General features: G+C 47.6%; 1 protein-coding gene across 3 annotated transcripts in view; it reads right to left on the bottom strand.

The window, feature by feature from the left end:
* Positions 1–14,606, bottom strand: part of LOC109871276 (zinc finger protein GLI2) — a 114,349-nt gene that overhangs the window by 16,434 nt on the left and 83,309 nt on the right. For all 3 annotated transcript variants that reach the window (XM_020462097.2, XM_020462098.2, XM_031806090.1), the window contains 4 exons: positions 9,585–9,786; positions 7,463–7,664; positions 4,772–4,882; positions 4,328–4,459 (listed from right to left, as the gene is read on the bottom strand). In XM_020462097.2, the coding sequence (XP_020317686.1) occupies positions 4,328–4,459; positions 4,772–4,882; positions 7,463–7,664; positions 9,585–9,786 (647 nt within the window). The remainder of the gene's footprint in view (positions 1–4,327; positions 4,460–4,771; positions 4,883–7,462; positions 7,665–9,584; positions 9,787–14,606) is intronic.

Below are 14,606 nucleotides of genomic sequence, written 5' to 3'. Positions count from 1 at the left end.
AGTGAAAGGGGGAAAGATGGGGTAAAAGGGGTTCTTAGTTTGCTCTCCTCCTTGACTTGCCTTGTCAGGACAGTCTGGGACCGGGGTGCTGAGAGTGGAGGGAGAGGGTGGAAAGGGGGGAGAAAGGGGCTCCAAGGTGAATCCACTCCTGACCCGTAACACTGGGAGACTCCAGACCATTGCAGACTCAGCTCAGAGACTCCCAGTCTGGGTACTGGGCTGACACATGCCCCCTGCCACCTGTCTGTCAGGTTGGGGAAACCCAATTGTTAATCACAGCCTATGGGAGTGGAGCAGCAGAGTAGGCTGCGTCGGGAGTTTAGTGGACAAGAAAGGAATAGAACAAAGTTCAAAGGTCAGAGGTTAGAGCCAGGGGTTCGGGGTTACAGCTGCAGGGCCATTAGTGTACCTATGTCTCCTCAGTCACAATCAACAGGCTTCATTAACCCTGCGCGTGTCCAGTACAGGAAAGGATCAACAGCTGTGACCCCCAACCCCTGGCTCTGACCCGGCACTGACTGGTTAAATCTTAAACTTGACGCACTGACTCTAACCCTGCATACTTCAAGGATGAGCAGAGGAGGCCGTTTTGAACTTTATTTATTTTGATTTTTTAAATGTGAGGTCTTTTGGACTTTTTCCTGTATCTGTATGCCTCTCTCTGTGTGCCTCTCTCTGTGTGCCTCTCTCTGTGTGCCTCTCTCTGTGTGCCTCTCTCTGTGTGCCTCTCTCTGTGACTCTCTCTGTGTGCCTCTCTCTCTGTGACTCTCTCTGTGTGCCTCTCTCTGTGTGACTCTCTCTCTGTGACTCTCTCTGTGTGCCTCTCTCTGTGTGCCTCTCTCTGCGTGCCTCTCTCTGCGTGCCTCTCTCTGTGTGACTCTCTCTCTGTGTAACTCTCTCTCTGTGTGACTCTCTCTGTGTGCCTCTCTGTGTGCCTCTCTCTGTGTGTGACTCTCTCTGTGTGACTCTCTCTGTGTGCCTCTCTCTGTGACTCTCTCTGTGTGCCTCTCTCTCTGTGTGACTCTCTCTGTGTGGCTCTCTGTGCCTCTCTATGTGTGACTCTCTGTGCCTCTCTCTGTGTGACTCTCTCTGTGTGACTCTCTGTGCCTCTCTATGTGTGACTCTCTGTGCCTCTCTCTGTGTGACTCTCTGTGCCTCTCTATGTGTGACTCTCTCTGTGTGACTCTCTGTGCCTCTCTCTGTGTGACTCTCTGTGCCTGTCTCTGTGCCTCTCTCTGTGTGACTCTCTGTGCCTCTCTCTGTGCCTCTCTCTGTGTGACTCTCTGTGCCTCTCTCTGTGTGACTCTCTGTGCCTCTCTCTGTGTGACTCTCTGTGTGACTCTCTGTGCCTCTCTCTGTGTGACTCTCTGTGCCTCTCTCTGTGCCTCTCTCTGTGTGACTCTCTGTGCCTCTCTCTGTGCCTCTCTATGTGTGACTCTCTGTGCCTCTCTCTGTGTGACTCTCTGTGCCTCTCTCTGTGTGACTCTCTGTGCCTCTCTCTGTGTGACTCTCTGTGCCTCTCTCTGTGTGACTCTCTGTGCCTCTCTCTGTGCCTCTCTCTGTGTGACTCTCTCTGTGTGACTCTCTGTGCCTCTCTATGTGTGACTCTCTGTGCCTCTCTCTGTGTGACTCTCTGTGCCTCTCTCTGTGTGACTCTCTGTGCCTCTCTCTGTGTGACTCTCTGTGCCTCCCTCTGTGTGACTCTCTGTGCCTCTCTCTGTGTGACTCTCTGTGCTTCTCTCTGTGTGACTCTCTGTGCCTCTCTCTGTGTGACTCTCTGTGTCTCTCTCTGTGTGACTCTCTGTGCCTCTCTCTGTGTGACTCTCTGTGCCTCTCTCTGTGTGACTCCCTGTGTGACTCTCTGTGCCTCTCTCTGTGCCTCTCTCTGTGTGACTCTCTGTGCCTCTCTATGTGTGACTCTCTCTCTCTCTCTCTGTGCCTCTCTCTGTGTGACTCTCTGTGCCTCTCTCTGTGCCTCTCTATGTGTGACTCTCTCTCTCTCTGTGCCTCTCTCTGTGTGACTCTCTGTGCCTCTCTCTGTGTGACTCTCTGTGCCTCTCTCTATGTGACTTTCTGTGCCTCTCTCTGTGTGACTCTTTGTGCCTCTCTCTGTGTGACTCTCTGTGTGACTCTCTGTGCCTCTCTCTGTGTGACTCTCTGTGCCTCTCTCTGTGTGACTCTCTGTGCCTCTCTCTGTGTGACTCTCTCTGTGTGACTCTCTGTGCCTCTCTCTGTGCCTCTCTCTGTGCCTCTCTCTGTGTGACTCTCTGTGCCTCTCTCTGTGTGCCTCTCTCTGTGTGACTCTCTGTGCCTCTCTCTGTGTGACTCTCTGTGCCTCTCTCTGTGTGACTCTCTGTGTGACTCTCTGTGCCTCTCTCTGTGCCTCTCTCTGTGTGACTCTCTGTGCCTCTCTCTGTGTGACTCTCTCTGTGCTTCTCTATGTGTGACTCTCTCTGTGCCTCTCTATGTGTGCCTCTCTCTGTGTGACTCTCTGTGCCTCTCTATGTGTGCCTCTCTATGTTTGACTCTCTCTGTGCCTCTCTATGTGTGCCTCTCTATGTGTGCCTCTCTCTGTGTGACTCTCTGTGCCTCTCTATGTGTGACTCTCTCTCTCTCTCTCTCTGTGCCTCTCTCTGTGTGACTCTCTCTGTGTGACTCTCTGTGCCTCTCTATGTGTGACTCTCTCTGTGTGACTCTCTGTGCCTCTCTATGTGTGCCTCTCTCTGTGTGACTCTCTGTGCCTCTCTCTCTGTGCCTCTCTCTGTGTGACTCTCTGTGCCTCTCTCTCTGTGTGACTCTCTGTGCCTCTCTCTCTGTGCCTCTCTCTGTGTGACTCTCTGTGACTCTCTCTGTGTGCCTCTCTCTGTGTGACTCTCTGTGCCTCTCTCTGTGTGACTCTCTGTGACTCTCTCTGTGTGCCTCTCTCTGTGTGACTCTCTGTGCCTCTCTCTGTGTGACTCTCTGTGCCTCTCTCTCTGTGCCTCTCTCTGTGTGACTCTCTGTGACTCTCTCTGTGTGCCTCTCTCTGTGTGACTCTCTGTGCCTCTCTCTGTGTGACTCTCTGTGACTCTCTCTGTGTGTCTCTCTCTGTGTGACTCTCTGTGGTTTCCATGTTTGATACCATCCCCTTCACTCCATTCCAGCCATTATCCTCCTCTCACCAGCCTCATCTGACTGGCACCCCATGTCATTGTAATAGAGGAGAATAGTTAATTTGGTGAAGAGTGTTGTCATACTGTCCCTTAAGCTAGATGAAACAGTACTGAGAGTCAGAGGCATACCCCTGGCTGTAATGGCACCAGCAGCTCACTACTCACAGATGTCCTAACTCTCTGCGGTAACTAAAGATCACTTAAGTGATAATGCCCTCAAAACCAGTGCTTGGAGGATATACTGGCTCAGGTGTTGATAGGCCCGAGATGAAGTCGAGGGCTGGCAAACTGTGCCAATACATCCCCCAAACATCGGCTTCGAGGGCATTATCACTTTTATATTATCATTAAAAACATTATTTTGATGAATTTATTCATACTATTTCATCCTTGCACAAGATATAGTCCTTTCTTGCTAGCTAGCCGACTACGGCTAACTTACAGTCACTTTAAACAATGCTGCCAGAATAATAGCAAAGTAGCTGCATTTGCGTTTGTTTCTAGTGACATTTATTTGGATATATCCATAACGATGAGCTAATGATGTGCGATTTCACTTGGCATAGAAAATGTGCTCTCTCGTTAGGACACTGTTGTTCGGTGGAGCTAGCCAACAACACAGCTAACACAATCACTTCAAACTGAAGCTGGAAAGACTGCAAACTTGCTGCACTTTGTTTCGTTTTGCCTGTTCTCTACTGACATTTATTTTTATACACTGTATATCCATAAAAATGATGTTGATTCATGATTTCGACTGGCTGAGAAAAGCTGCCTGCCTGTCTGTCTCATCCCGACTCCTGACCCCTACATGTTCATTACTATGGTACAGCTGGAGATCGAATACTGAAACATTGTTTCAATACTGAAACAATGTTGCAAATGATAGGGAGACAGACAGCAAGGTTAATACAAATCTCCACTGTTGAAAACTAAACGTTAGTCTGAAAGAAATGGGAGTTAATGTCTAGATGCTCTTTACATTGGAGATCAAGTTTATAAATTGTCTGGCTGGGCTGATGGATTGCCAGGGAGAAGGAACAAAGTAAATAGGCATTTCAACTTCATAGCTTTAGCCGGTGGTAACTTGTGGAATAGACACCAGCTGCAATGTGGTTTTAACGAATCAGCATCCAGGATTAGACCCACCTGTTGTATAATTTATAATAACTCACGTGAACGAGCTGGTCCTGAGTGTCGTACTCCTTGGTGCAGCCGTCCCAGTGACAGTTGGTCTCGTAGACAGCCTCTGGCTCCTGCTTCCACTCATCTTTATCCCGCTCCTCACTCAGGTCCAGAACATGCTCCTGTGGACCAGAGGACTCAGTTAGAGAGGGGTTCATGACTGTCTGACGTGCATGCACGCACACAGTATGTGTGTGTGTGTTAAGTGTGTGTAGATGACAATAGCATATCACTACCAACTATACTGTACTATTCTGCAATTGCTTATCTGCTTCCTGATGATCTAAGATTGCTTTTGCACAACTCGCTGTAAAGATAAGAAAAAGCAACAACACAGTTCGTCTTATTGATCTAGTGTAAAAGGCCCCGGTATTTTATATTTCTGTATGCCATTTATAAAGATCAATTAAGTGAGGGGTCGTGGGGTCCCATACCTGAGAGCACGGTGATATGGACTGGGGTCCCTCTGCTTCTGTCTTGACCTTGTGCCTCTTGGTGATCATGGGGTTGACTGTGCTGCTCACCGCCGGGTCGCTACCAGCATTCTGCAGGAGAGAGAAGGAGTTAGAGAGACACAGGCTATACCAGCCTTCTGAAGGACATACTGTAGAGCGAGAGGTAGAGTTCAGATAGAGTGGTCCTTTGTGGCTCAGTTGGTAAGAGTGTCGAGTTCAATTCACACAGGGATTACATACAAAAATGTCTGCCAAATGGCCAAATAGAAGGAGTCAGAGAGTTATGGTGCTCTGGTGCGAAGAGATGGAGGCAGCGTGAAGATAACCCAGGGTGGTTCTGGCTGACTGGCTCTGTTCTATGGCAACATGATGATGTGAGGGTTGGTTGGTTCCAGAGACAACCTGAGCCAGCCAAGCACCAGGCTCAGGGCACATAACTCGTATAGCGACCCACCACAGAGAAACAGTTCAGACTGCTTTATGAGAGTCAGCCAGTGGAAATATGAAAATAAAGAAATTATTACCCACACTGCAACGCTCAGAGCTTTGATCCTCCGGCCAACTCTTAACACGACAGGCAGAAACAGCCTTTTAAAGCCTCAGTCACAGGCTCTGAGAAGGAGACACTCAGTGTGTGTGTGTGTGTGTGTGTGTGTGTGTGTGTGTGTGTGTGTGTGTGTGTGTGTGTGTGTGTGTGTGTGTGTGTGTGTGTGTGTGTGTGTGTGTGTGTGTGTGTGTTTAACCATCGTAAGAAAATATATGAAGGGAGGGTTTGGAGTCAGTGAGGAGGGGTCTCTCTAATCTCCAAATCTCACCCAGCCACTACACTACACTACAGTACAGTACCGCGCTGACTGTGCTTCTGGGATCTCACTAACACTGACTTCTTTGGCTGGAAACCAGGGGAAATGTGGTTCTGTTCACTGTCAAGCTGAGGGGGAATTCAGCTCTCTCTGCCTGTGTGTGAGTGTGTCTCTCTCTGTGTGTGTGTGTGTGTGTGTGCGTGTGTGTGCGCACATTGGTGTACTAAAATAGACATAGTGATGGAATGTATGGGTGTCTGTGTGTGTCTGAGGGGGAGATGGTAAATGAGGGGGAAGTTTACATTCATAGAGACCATATTGTATACAATATGTTGATAAAGGAGACAGAGGAAACACTAAGAACTGAGACAGATAAAAACAGCTGCTAGTGGGAGGGAGTCATCCTCCAGCTGAAACATCTCTCACCAAAAACACTTGACAGTTTATGACAATCTTGGGTTGGATTAATTTAGCATGACATAATTTTACCAATAACATAACTTGTACACAATATACATATCATTAATGTTAGAGAGTTCTGGGTGTTCATTAGGGCATCTTCACTTCATTTCAGTACATCTTGTGTTTTGTGTCATCTGAACATGACCCCAGATTCTGTGAGATGACAGATGTAGAATATTATTATATTACCCCTGTCTGTCTGTTTAGCAGGGATGCAAACATGTCTCCTTTCAGCGAAATTCGCCGTTTTGAGTGGTTGAGGTTGGATCACTACTGGCTGTAAGCGAACGAGCGATGCGCGTTTGGAGCAATACTGGCTGTATCCAAGGCTCAGCCAATCATTTACATAACAACAGAAATCAGCGCAACAAGCGGGGTTGGGCAGAGAGCATTGTAAGTTAAGACCAGGTTCAGACATTGTTCTCTCTCTTAGTTCTGGCCTTCACAAGAGAAGGTCACGGTTGGTTGCTAGGGTATCCTTCGTTTATTTGGCGTGGGCTACGGCCAAACAGTAGCCTGTGTAAAGTTGGGTTAATAAACCGTACATTCGTAAACTCAACCCTCTGTCTGGACAATTTTTCCTTTATGATCTAGTCAGGTCATTATTAACTGGTAATGTATACGACTCCTTGTTGTTCCTCAAGTTATAACGCGTTAGTTGCTTACTGGACCCTGACATTCCGTGTGAAATGTTAACTAAAGCTAACTAACTCTGAGGCATTGCTTGTTAAACAAGTGGATTCAGGGATCAAGTGTAGCTGGAGCTGGGCCTGGTTTAAGCTGGATGCCACTATAGAGGTGAAAGAAACACCACACACTTTCCTGCTTTCTCACTTTTGCTGGCACATTGTAGAACAGATGTCCACAGGCAGAAAGTGTACAATGTAATAATGTGCTGTGTAGCCCAAAGATATTGTTTTTGTTGTGTTGAATTTGACAGTAACATGTGTGAGTGAGGGGCAGATTAAAAGTTGTTTTACTCAGTGAATGTTATTTTTGCACACATGTAGCCTTGTGCACTTGGTGGATGTCTATAGTGGCCACTATAATAGAGCAAAAATAGAATGCCTGTTTCTTTCATTATTTTTCTTCTTTTAAGATGTGTTTTCCCCCCATGGCAATATATAGATGTGTGTGTGGTCACAAGCACTCTATTATAAAGGCCGTCATGGCTAACTGCAATATTAGTGTATTGTTCTTTCTCAAGAGTGTCATTTGCAGTGAAGTCTAGGCAACAAATAATACTTTATTTTACACAGAGAGACTGATCATGTAGATCAGTGGTTTAATTAGTTAAAACCTGCATTCCCCCTAGCAGGGATTTTTTGCCTGTTTCAGTGCAACAACAAAAAAAGTCACCTTTTTGGGCCCTCATCAGTTTGCATCCCTGGTTTAGGAGACTCACCTGGTTGGACTCAGAGCTGGAGGTGTTGTGGGTGGTGTTGAGGGCGGAGGCTGCAATGGCGTGGGCATGCTGGCGGGCAGCGAAGGAGGGCGAGGGCTGGATGAGGGGAGGGGTATGGCCGAACGCACTCAGGCCTCTCTGTTGGTTGAACAGCTGCTGGTATGCCATGGGGTTGATGGAGTGGGGGAAGGTGAACGACGGACTGGGAGAGGAAAGCGAAGGACAGTTATTAGCAGATCCACTCCATTTACAACAGCAAGAGAAAGTATTCGGCCCCCTTGAACTTTGCGACCTTTTGCCACATTTCAGGCTTCAAACATAAAGATATAAAACTGTATTTTTTTGTGAAGAATCAACAACAAGTGGGACACAATCATGAAGTGGAACGACATTTATTGGATATTTCAAACTTTTTTAACAAATAAAAAACTGAAGAATTGGGCGTGCAAAATTATTCAGCCCCTTTACTTTCAGTGCAGCAAACTCTCTCCAGAAGTTCAGTGAGGATCTCTGAATGATCCAATGTTGACCTAAATGACTAATGATGATAAATACAATCCACCTGTGTGTAATCAAGTCTCCGTATAAATGCACCTGCACTGTGATAGTCTCAGAGGTCCGTTAAAAGCGCGGAGAGCATCATGAAGAACAAGGAACACACCAGGCAGGTCCGAGATACTGTTGTGAAGAAGTTTAAAGCCGGATTTGGATACAAAAAAAAATCCCAAGCTTTAAACATCCCAAGGAGCACTGTGCAAGCGATAATATTGAAATGGAAGGAGTATCAGACCACTGCAAATCTACCAAGACCTGGCCGTCCCTCTAAACTTTCAGCTCATACAAGGAGAAGACTGATCAGAGATGCAGCCAAGAGGCCCATGATCACTCTGGATGAACTGCAGAGATCTACAGCTGAGGTGGGAGACTCTATCCATAGGACAACAATCAGTCGTATATTGCACAAATCTGGCCTTTATGGAAGAGTGGCAAGAAGAAAGCCATTTCTTAAAGATATCCATAAAAAGTGTTGTTTAAAGTTTGCCACAAGCCACCTGGGAGACACAACAAACATGTGGAAGAAGGTGCTCTGGTCAGATGAAACCAAAATGTAACTTTTTGGCAACAATGCAAAACGTTATGTTTGGCGTAAAAGCAACAAAGCTCATCACCCTGAACACACCATCCCCACTGTCAAACATGGTGGTGGCAGCATCATGGTTTGGGCCTGCTTTTCTTCAGCAGGGACAGGGAAGATGGTTAAAATTGATGGGAAGATGGATGGAGCCAAATACAGGACCATTCTGGAAGAAAACCTGATGGAGTCTGCAAAAGACCTGAGACTGGGACGGAGATTTGTCTTCCAACAAGACAATGATCCAAAACTTAAAGCAAAATCTACAATGGAATGGTTCAAAAATAAACATATCCAGGTGTTAGAATGGCCAAGTCAAAGTCCAGACCTGAATCCAATCGAGAACCTGTGGAAAGAACTGAAAACTGCTGTTCACAAATGCTCTCCATCCAACCTCACTGAGCTCGAGCTGTTTTGCAAGGAGGAATGGGAAAACATTTCAGTCTCTCGATGTGCAAAACTGATAGAGACATACCCCAAGCGACTTACAGCTGTAATCACAGCAAAAGGTGGCGCTACAAAGTATTAACTTAAGGGGGCTGAATAATTTTGCACGCCCAATATTTCAGTTTTTGATTTGTTAAAAAAGTTTGAAATATCCAATAACTGTCGTTCCACTTCATGATTGTGTCCCACTTGTTGTTGATTCTTCACAAAAAATACAGTTTTATATCTTTATGTTTGAAGCCTGAAATGTGGCAAAAGGTCGCAAAGTTCAAGGGGGCCGAATACTTTCGCAAGGCACTGTAACTCCGCTATAGGCCTGGACATAAGGTTGAATGCTGTGGCGATTGAGTGAGCGAGTGACTAGTGTACGTGGAGCCCTTCAATAGATGTATAGATATGTGAAAGTAATAAATACTTGAACACATAGAGATGAGGAAAGTTAGAATACCGTGTAAGTCTTTGAGTGAGTGACTGGTGTAATGCCTTGTGTTGAGCCCTGTGTGTATGTGTATGTGTGTGTGTGTGTGTGTGTATGTCCTGCACCTGATGCCGCTAACTGACAGGTGTCCGTAGGAGCTGCTGGCTGCAGAGCTGGAGCGTGAGTTGTTGATGTAAGCCACCAGAGAGTTGGGCGAGGTACGGATCATGGTCTGCAGGTCGATGCTGGCGTCTGAGAGAGGGGAGATGGACAGGGCTCGCTTCCTGTTCAGCCTGGGGGTCAGTCTGGGGCTGGAGAACCTGGACACTGCAGAGAATGAACACAATCAATCAATCAAATGTATTTGATAACTATTTAACTGTTGTCACTAGTCATCGTCTGTTTTTAGATGAAAGCAGCACAAATATTTTCTCCAGGGGCATTCTAGTAGAGGTCATTGTGCTGCTAGTCTGGTCTAGACTACAGTACAGTCCCCCCTCAGTCTGTTAATGGTTGTGCTCCAAATGGCACCCTATTCCCTATATAGTGCACTACTTTTTTCCCTTCTTTTTTCCTTTTTTGTTGTTGAATTTTACCCCCTTTTCTCCCCAATTTCGTGGTATCCAATTGTCAGTAGTTAGTAGCTGTGCCACCCAGAGTCTCTGGTGGCACAGCTAGCACTGCGAAGCAGTGCCCTAGACCACTGCGCCACCCTATAGTGCACTACTTTTGACTGGGCTCTGGCATAGGGCTCTGGTCAAAAGTGGTGCACTGTATAGGGAATAAGGTGCCATTTGGGACACTGCCTATCTCTCTCCAGCATCTCTCTCATACAACCCTCCTTCTCCCCTTAAAGTTCACATCCTCTTATGCATAATTAATCACTTGCAATCATTTCTGTAATTACCGTGATAAGAATCTCACCCAGTCAGTTGCATTTCAGCAAGTTAAATGGAGGCAATTTAAACACATTTATTTGAGAATAGCATTAAAAGAATGAGGCATAGCTACAAAGGGCAGAAGTCAACCTAGAGAGTTGTGGAGGGCTTTTCCTAAGCTGTTTTTGGAGCATGAACATTACAGTAAAATAAAAAAGGTTTTTGCCCATGAACTGTTGTTTTGGTACTTTGTGTTGACTTCAACCCTTTTAGCACTAATTCCCTCAGGTTGTGTTTGATACTAACCCTTATTATATAAGAATGCATGTAGACATACTAAAACCACCTAGTTTTGTGTACGTCAATCTGACCTGAATTGAGCACGTAGTTCACTTTAACCTTCCTCTTTGGGACATGCAATGGAAAGCCCCTTCTACCCTGCTACATTAAACCGTTCCAGGTAGTCAAATACATTGGAAAGATGTCTGTCAGGGGTATCCAAAAAGTTCCTTTCATTTTTCTTTGTTGGCTTTGGTTTTGACTCCTGTGTTCCAGTGGCGGAATACAGGGTAAGGGTAGAGGGGAGTGGCTAACGGAATACAGGGTAAGGGTAGAGGGGAGTGGCTAATGGAATACAGGGTAAGGGTACAGGGGAGTGGCTAACGGAATACAGGGTAAGGGTAGAGGGGAGTGGCTAACGGAATACAGGGTAAGGGTAGAGGGGAGTGGCTAACGGAATACAGGGTAAGGGTACGGGGGAGTGGCTAACGGAATACAGGGTAAGGGTAGAGTGGAGTGGCTAACCGAATGCAGGGTAAGGGTAGAGGGCAGTGGCTAACGGAATACAGGGTAAGGGTACGGGGGAGTGGCTAACGGAATACAGGGTAAGGGTAGAGTGGAGTGGCTAACAGAATACAGGGTAAGGATGCGGGGGAGTGGCTAACGGAATACAGGGTAAGGTACGGGGGAGTGGCTAACGGAATACAGGGTAAGGGTAGAGGGGAGTGGCTAAGGAATACAGGGTAAGGGTACGGAGGAGTGGTTAACGGAATAAAGGGTAAGGGTACGGGGGAGTGGCTAACAGAATACAGGGTAAGGGTAAGGGGGAGTGGCTAACGGAATACAGGGTAAGGGTAGAGGGGAGTGGCTAACGGAATAAAGGGTAAGGGTACGGGGGAGTGGCTAACGGAATACAGGGTAAGGGTAGAGGGCAGTGGCTAACGGAATACAGGGTAAGGGTACGGGGGAGTGGCTAACGGAATACAGGGTAAGGGTAGAGTGGAGTGGCTAACAGAATACAGGGTAAGGGTACGGGGGAGTGGCTAATGGAATACAGGGTAAGGGTAGAGGGGAGTGGCTAACGGAATAAAGGGTAAGGGTACGGGGGAGTGGCTAACAGAATACAGGGTAAGGGTAAGGGGGAGTGGCTAACGGAATACAGGGTAAGGGTAGAGGGGAGTGGCTAACGGAATACAGGGTAAGTGTACGGGGGAGTGGCTAACGGAATACAGGGTAAGGGTAGAGGGGAGTGGCTAACGGAATAAAGGGTAAGGGTAGAGTGGAGTGGCTAACAGAATACAGGGTAAGGGTAGAGGGCAGTGGCTAACGGAATACAGGGTAAGGGTACGGGGAGTGGCTAACGGAATACAGGGTAAGGGTAGAGTGGAGTGGCTAACAGAATACAGGGTAAGGGTGCGGGGGAGTGGCTAACGGAATACAGGGTAAGGGTACGGGGGAGTGGCTAACGGAATACAGGGTAAGGGTACGGGGGAGTGGCTAACGGAATACAGGGAAAGGATACGGGGGAGTGGCTAACGGAATACAGGGTAAGGGTAGAGGGGAGTGGCTAACGGAATAAAGGGTAAGGGTACGGGGGAGTGGCTAATGGAATACAGGGTAAGGGTAGAGGGCAGTGGCTAACGGAATACAGGGTAAGGGTACGGGGGAGTGGCTAACGGAATACAGGGTAAGGGTAGAGTGGAGTGGCTAACATAATACAGGGTAAGGGTGCGGGGGAGTGGCTAACGGAATACAGGGTAAGGGTAGAGGGGAGTGGCTAACGGAATACTGTGTAAGGGTAGAGGGTAGTGGCTAACGGAATACAGGGTAAGGGTACGGGGGAGTGGCTAACGGAATACAGGGTAAGGGTAGAGGGGAGTCGCTAAGGAATACAGGGTAAGGGTAGAGGGGAGTGGCTAAGGAATACAGGGTAAGGGTACGGGGGAGTGGCTAACAGAATACAGGGTAAGGGTAGAGGGGAGTGGCTAACAGAATACAGGGTAAGGGTAGAGGGGAGTGTTGCCCAGCTGCTGTGGGTGCTGAGCATTAGCTCTGGTGTGAGGGGACAGGACACAGACCAGGGCAGAGGACTGAGGGTAGTACTCGTCTGTAGGGTTATTAGGCCTAATAGGGAGCATCATCAGAGGTTCTGGCAACAGGAAGTTCTTAATAGCTCTCATCCCACCTCGCCAAAACACATGCCCCGTCACACACAGACACGCACACACACCAGCCGCCAACATGTCAAACACACCACTGTCAACCTGCTTTATTGGGTAAATTAGTGATCCTTCCTTCCAGGCCGTATGGATCCAGAGACCACTATACTATTCCAAACCTACGGCCATAAAAACTGTAGTCTTATACATGGTGTGTGTGTGTGTGTGTTAAAACTTAAGTCTTACGTTTTCAAACTATTACGTTGTAAAAGGCATATGTGAATAAAGAGCTGCAGGACTCAGGACTCTGGCTGCTCTATGAAAACGAGCTGTAGAGATGTAAGAGATATTTATGAAAGAGTTGGCAAAAACAACAAACGGTCCTTAGGAATGTTCCTCTATGAAGCTAATAAATAAATGTGTCATGTATCATTAGGCGTGTTGAGAAAGAGGGGGGTTTGTCTCAGGGGAGAGGGGGAAGAGAGGGAGTAGAGGGGGGGGGGGGGAGTGGGGAGAGGGTTGATACCCGAATACAGTGTTGGGTTTACAGTTCTCTAGAAAAGTTTGAGGTGGATTTACATTGAGTCTAATGGCTCTTTCTCTCTGCCTGGGACTGGGCTGGCCCATTGTGGAGCCGTGTGTGTGTGTGTGTGTGTGTGTGTGTGTGTGTGTGTGTGTGTGTGTGTGTGTGTGTGTGTGTGTGTGTGCGGTGCAGTGGTCCCATTAATCTCTGCTTGCTTCAGAACTGAACCTCAGGGGAGATGCTTATTAATGTGCCACTTAATAAATCAGGAAACAAAACAGGGTACCACTCGCAGCCTGGCAAGGCTGGCGCCTGCCTCACCCCCTTGGCACCTATCCCAAAAGATTGCCTCATACCTCTTACCCTCCAACCCCCATTACCCAGACATGGTCTCAACCCCTTTCCAAAAGACTGCTTCATACCTACAACCTCCCCCAAACCCCACCCCTATACCCCTGAACAAACTGTAGTCATAACCCCCCAAACCCAAACCCACCACCACACACTCCTACCCTCAGACAGGATCTCAAACCCTCTCATACCTTATACCTCCAACCCCCAAATCCCCCTCCGTATCCACCCCTAGACAAACTGTAGTCTCTCCCTATGCAATTCAATACAACTTCATTTTCCCATTAAGAGTCCCTAGCTAATGTGTTAGTCAACAGTGTGTGCATGGGAACAGTGTTCACTCCTCTAGCCTGGATCTGGCACACCAAGGATACACTCCTCCCGGGCCCCCGTGTTAGAGACACAGCGTACAAGGTCATTGCTGCGTCTGCTCTGCTAGAGGTCACTCAGGCACCACTCACACGGCGATGGAGTGTTTTATAGGTGGCGGGGCTCTAATTTAGGGATACGCCAGGTTCCGGCAGCGGAGAGTGAGAAACCAGATGTTCTATGAGGCGGGATACGCCGCGTTGGAGGAGAGATATGTCCTGTTCTTTAGGTATAGGACTCTCTCTGTGGGAGCAGAGGAGAGCAGAGCACGGGGAGGATTGGCTATAATTGGGGGATCTGGGCTCATAATTACAGGCACTTCAGTGCACATTCACCAAAAAACGAAAAGGGGGCAGTGATTATTTTAAGCATCTGCCTTGCTGTTTTAATTGAAATGGCTTTGTGGAAAATCGGAAAACTCTAATTGGTAGTTATCCTTTACCCCCCGTCCCTCCCCACCAACCCCAGTACAGCCCTAAACCAAAGCCCCCCGAATAAGAGTTGGCACAGGTTCCACACACAGCACAGCACACAAAGGTAGTCTCCCTTTGTTCAGTGTAACAGTTTGCATGGGACCAGGAGAGCCAG

This window comes from Oncorhynchus kisutch, linkage group LG26 (assembly GCF_002021735.2).
Source record: "Oncorhynchus kisutch isolate 150728-3 linkage group LG26, Okis_V2, whole genome shotgun sequence".
In the NCBI taxonomy this organism is placed as follows: domain Eukaryota; kingdom Metazoa; phylum Chordata; class Actinopteri; order Salmoniformes; family Salmonidae; genus Oncorhynchus; species Oncorhynchus kisutch.
Note: the sequence above shows the minus strand (reverse complement) of the source record. Positions and strands in the feature narration are given on the sequence as shown.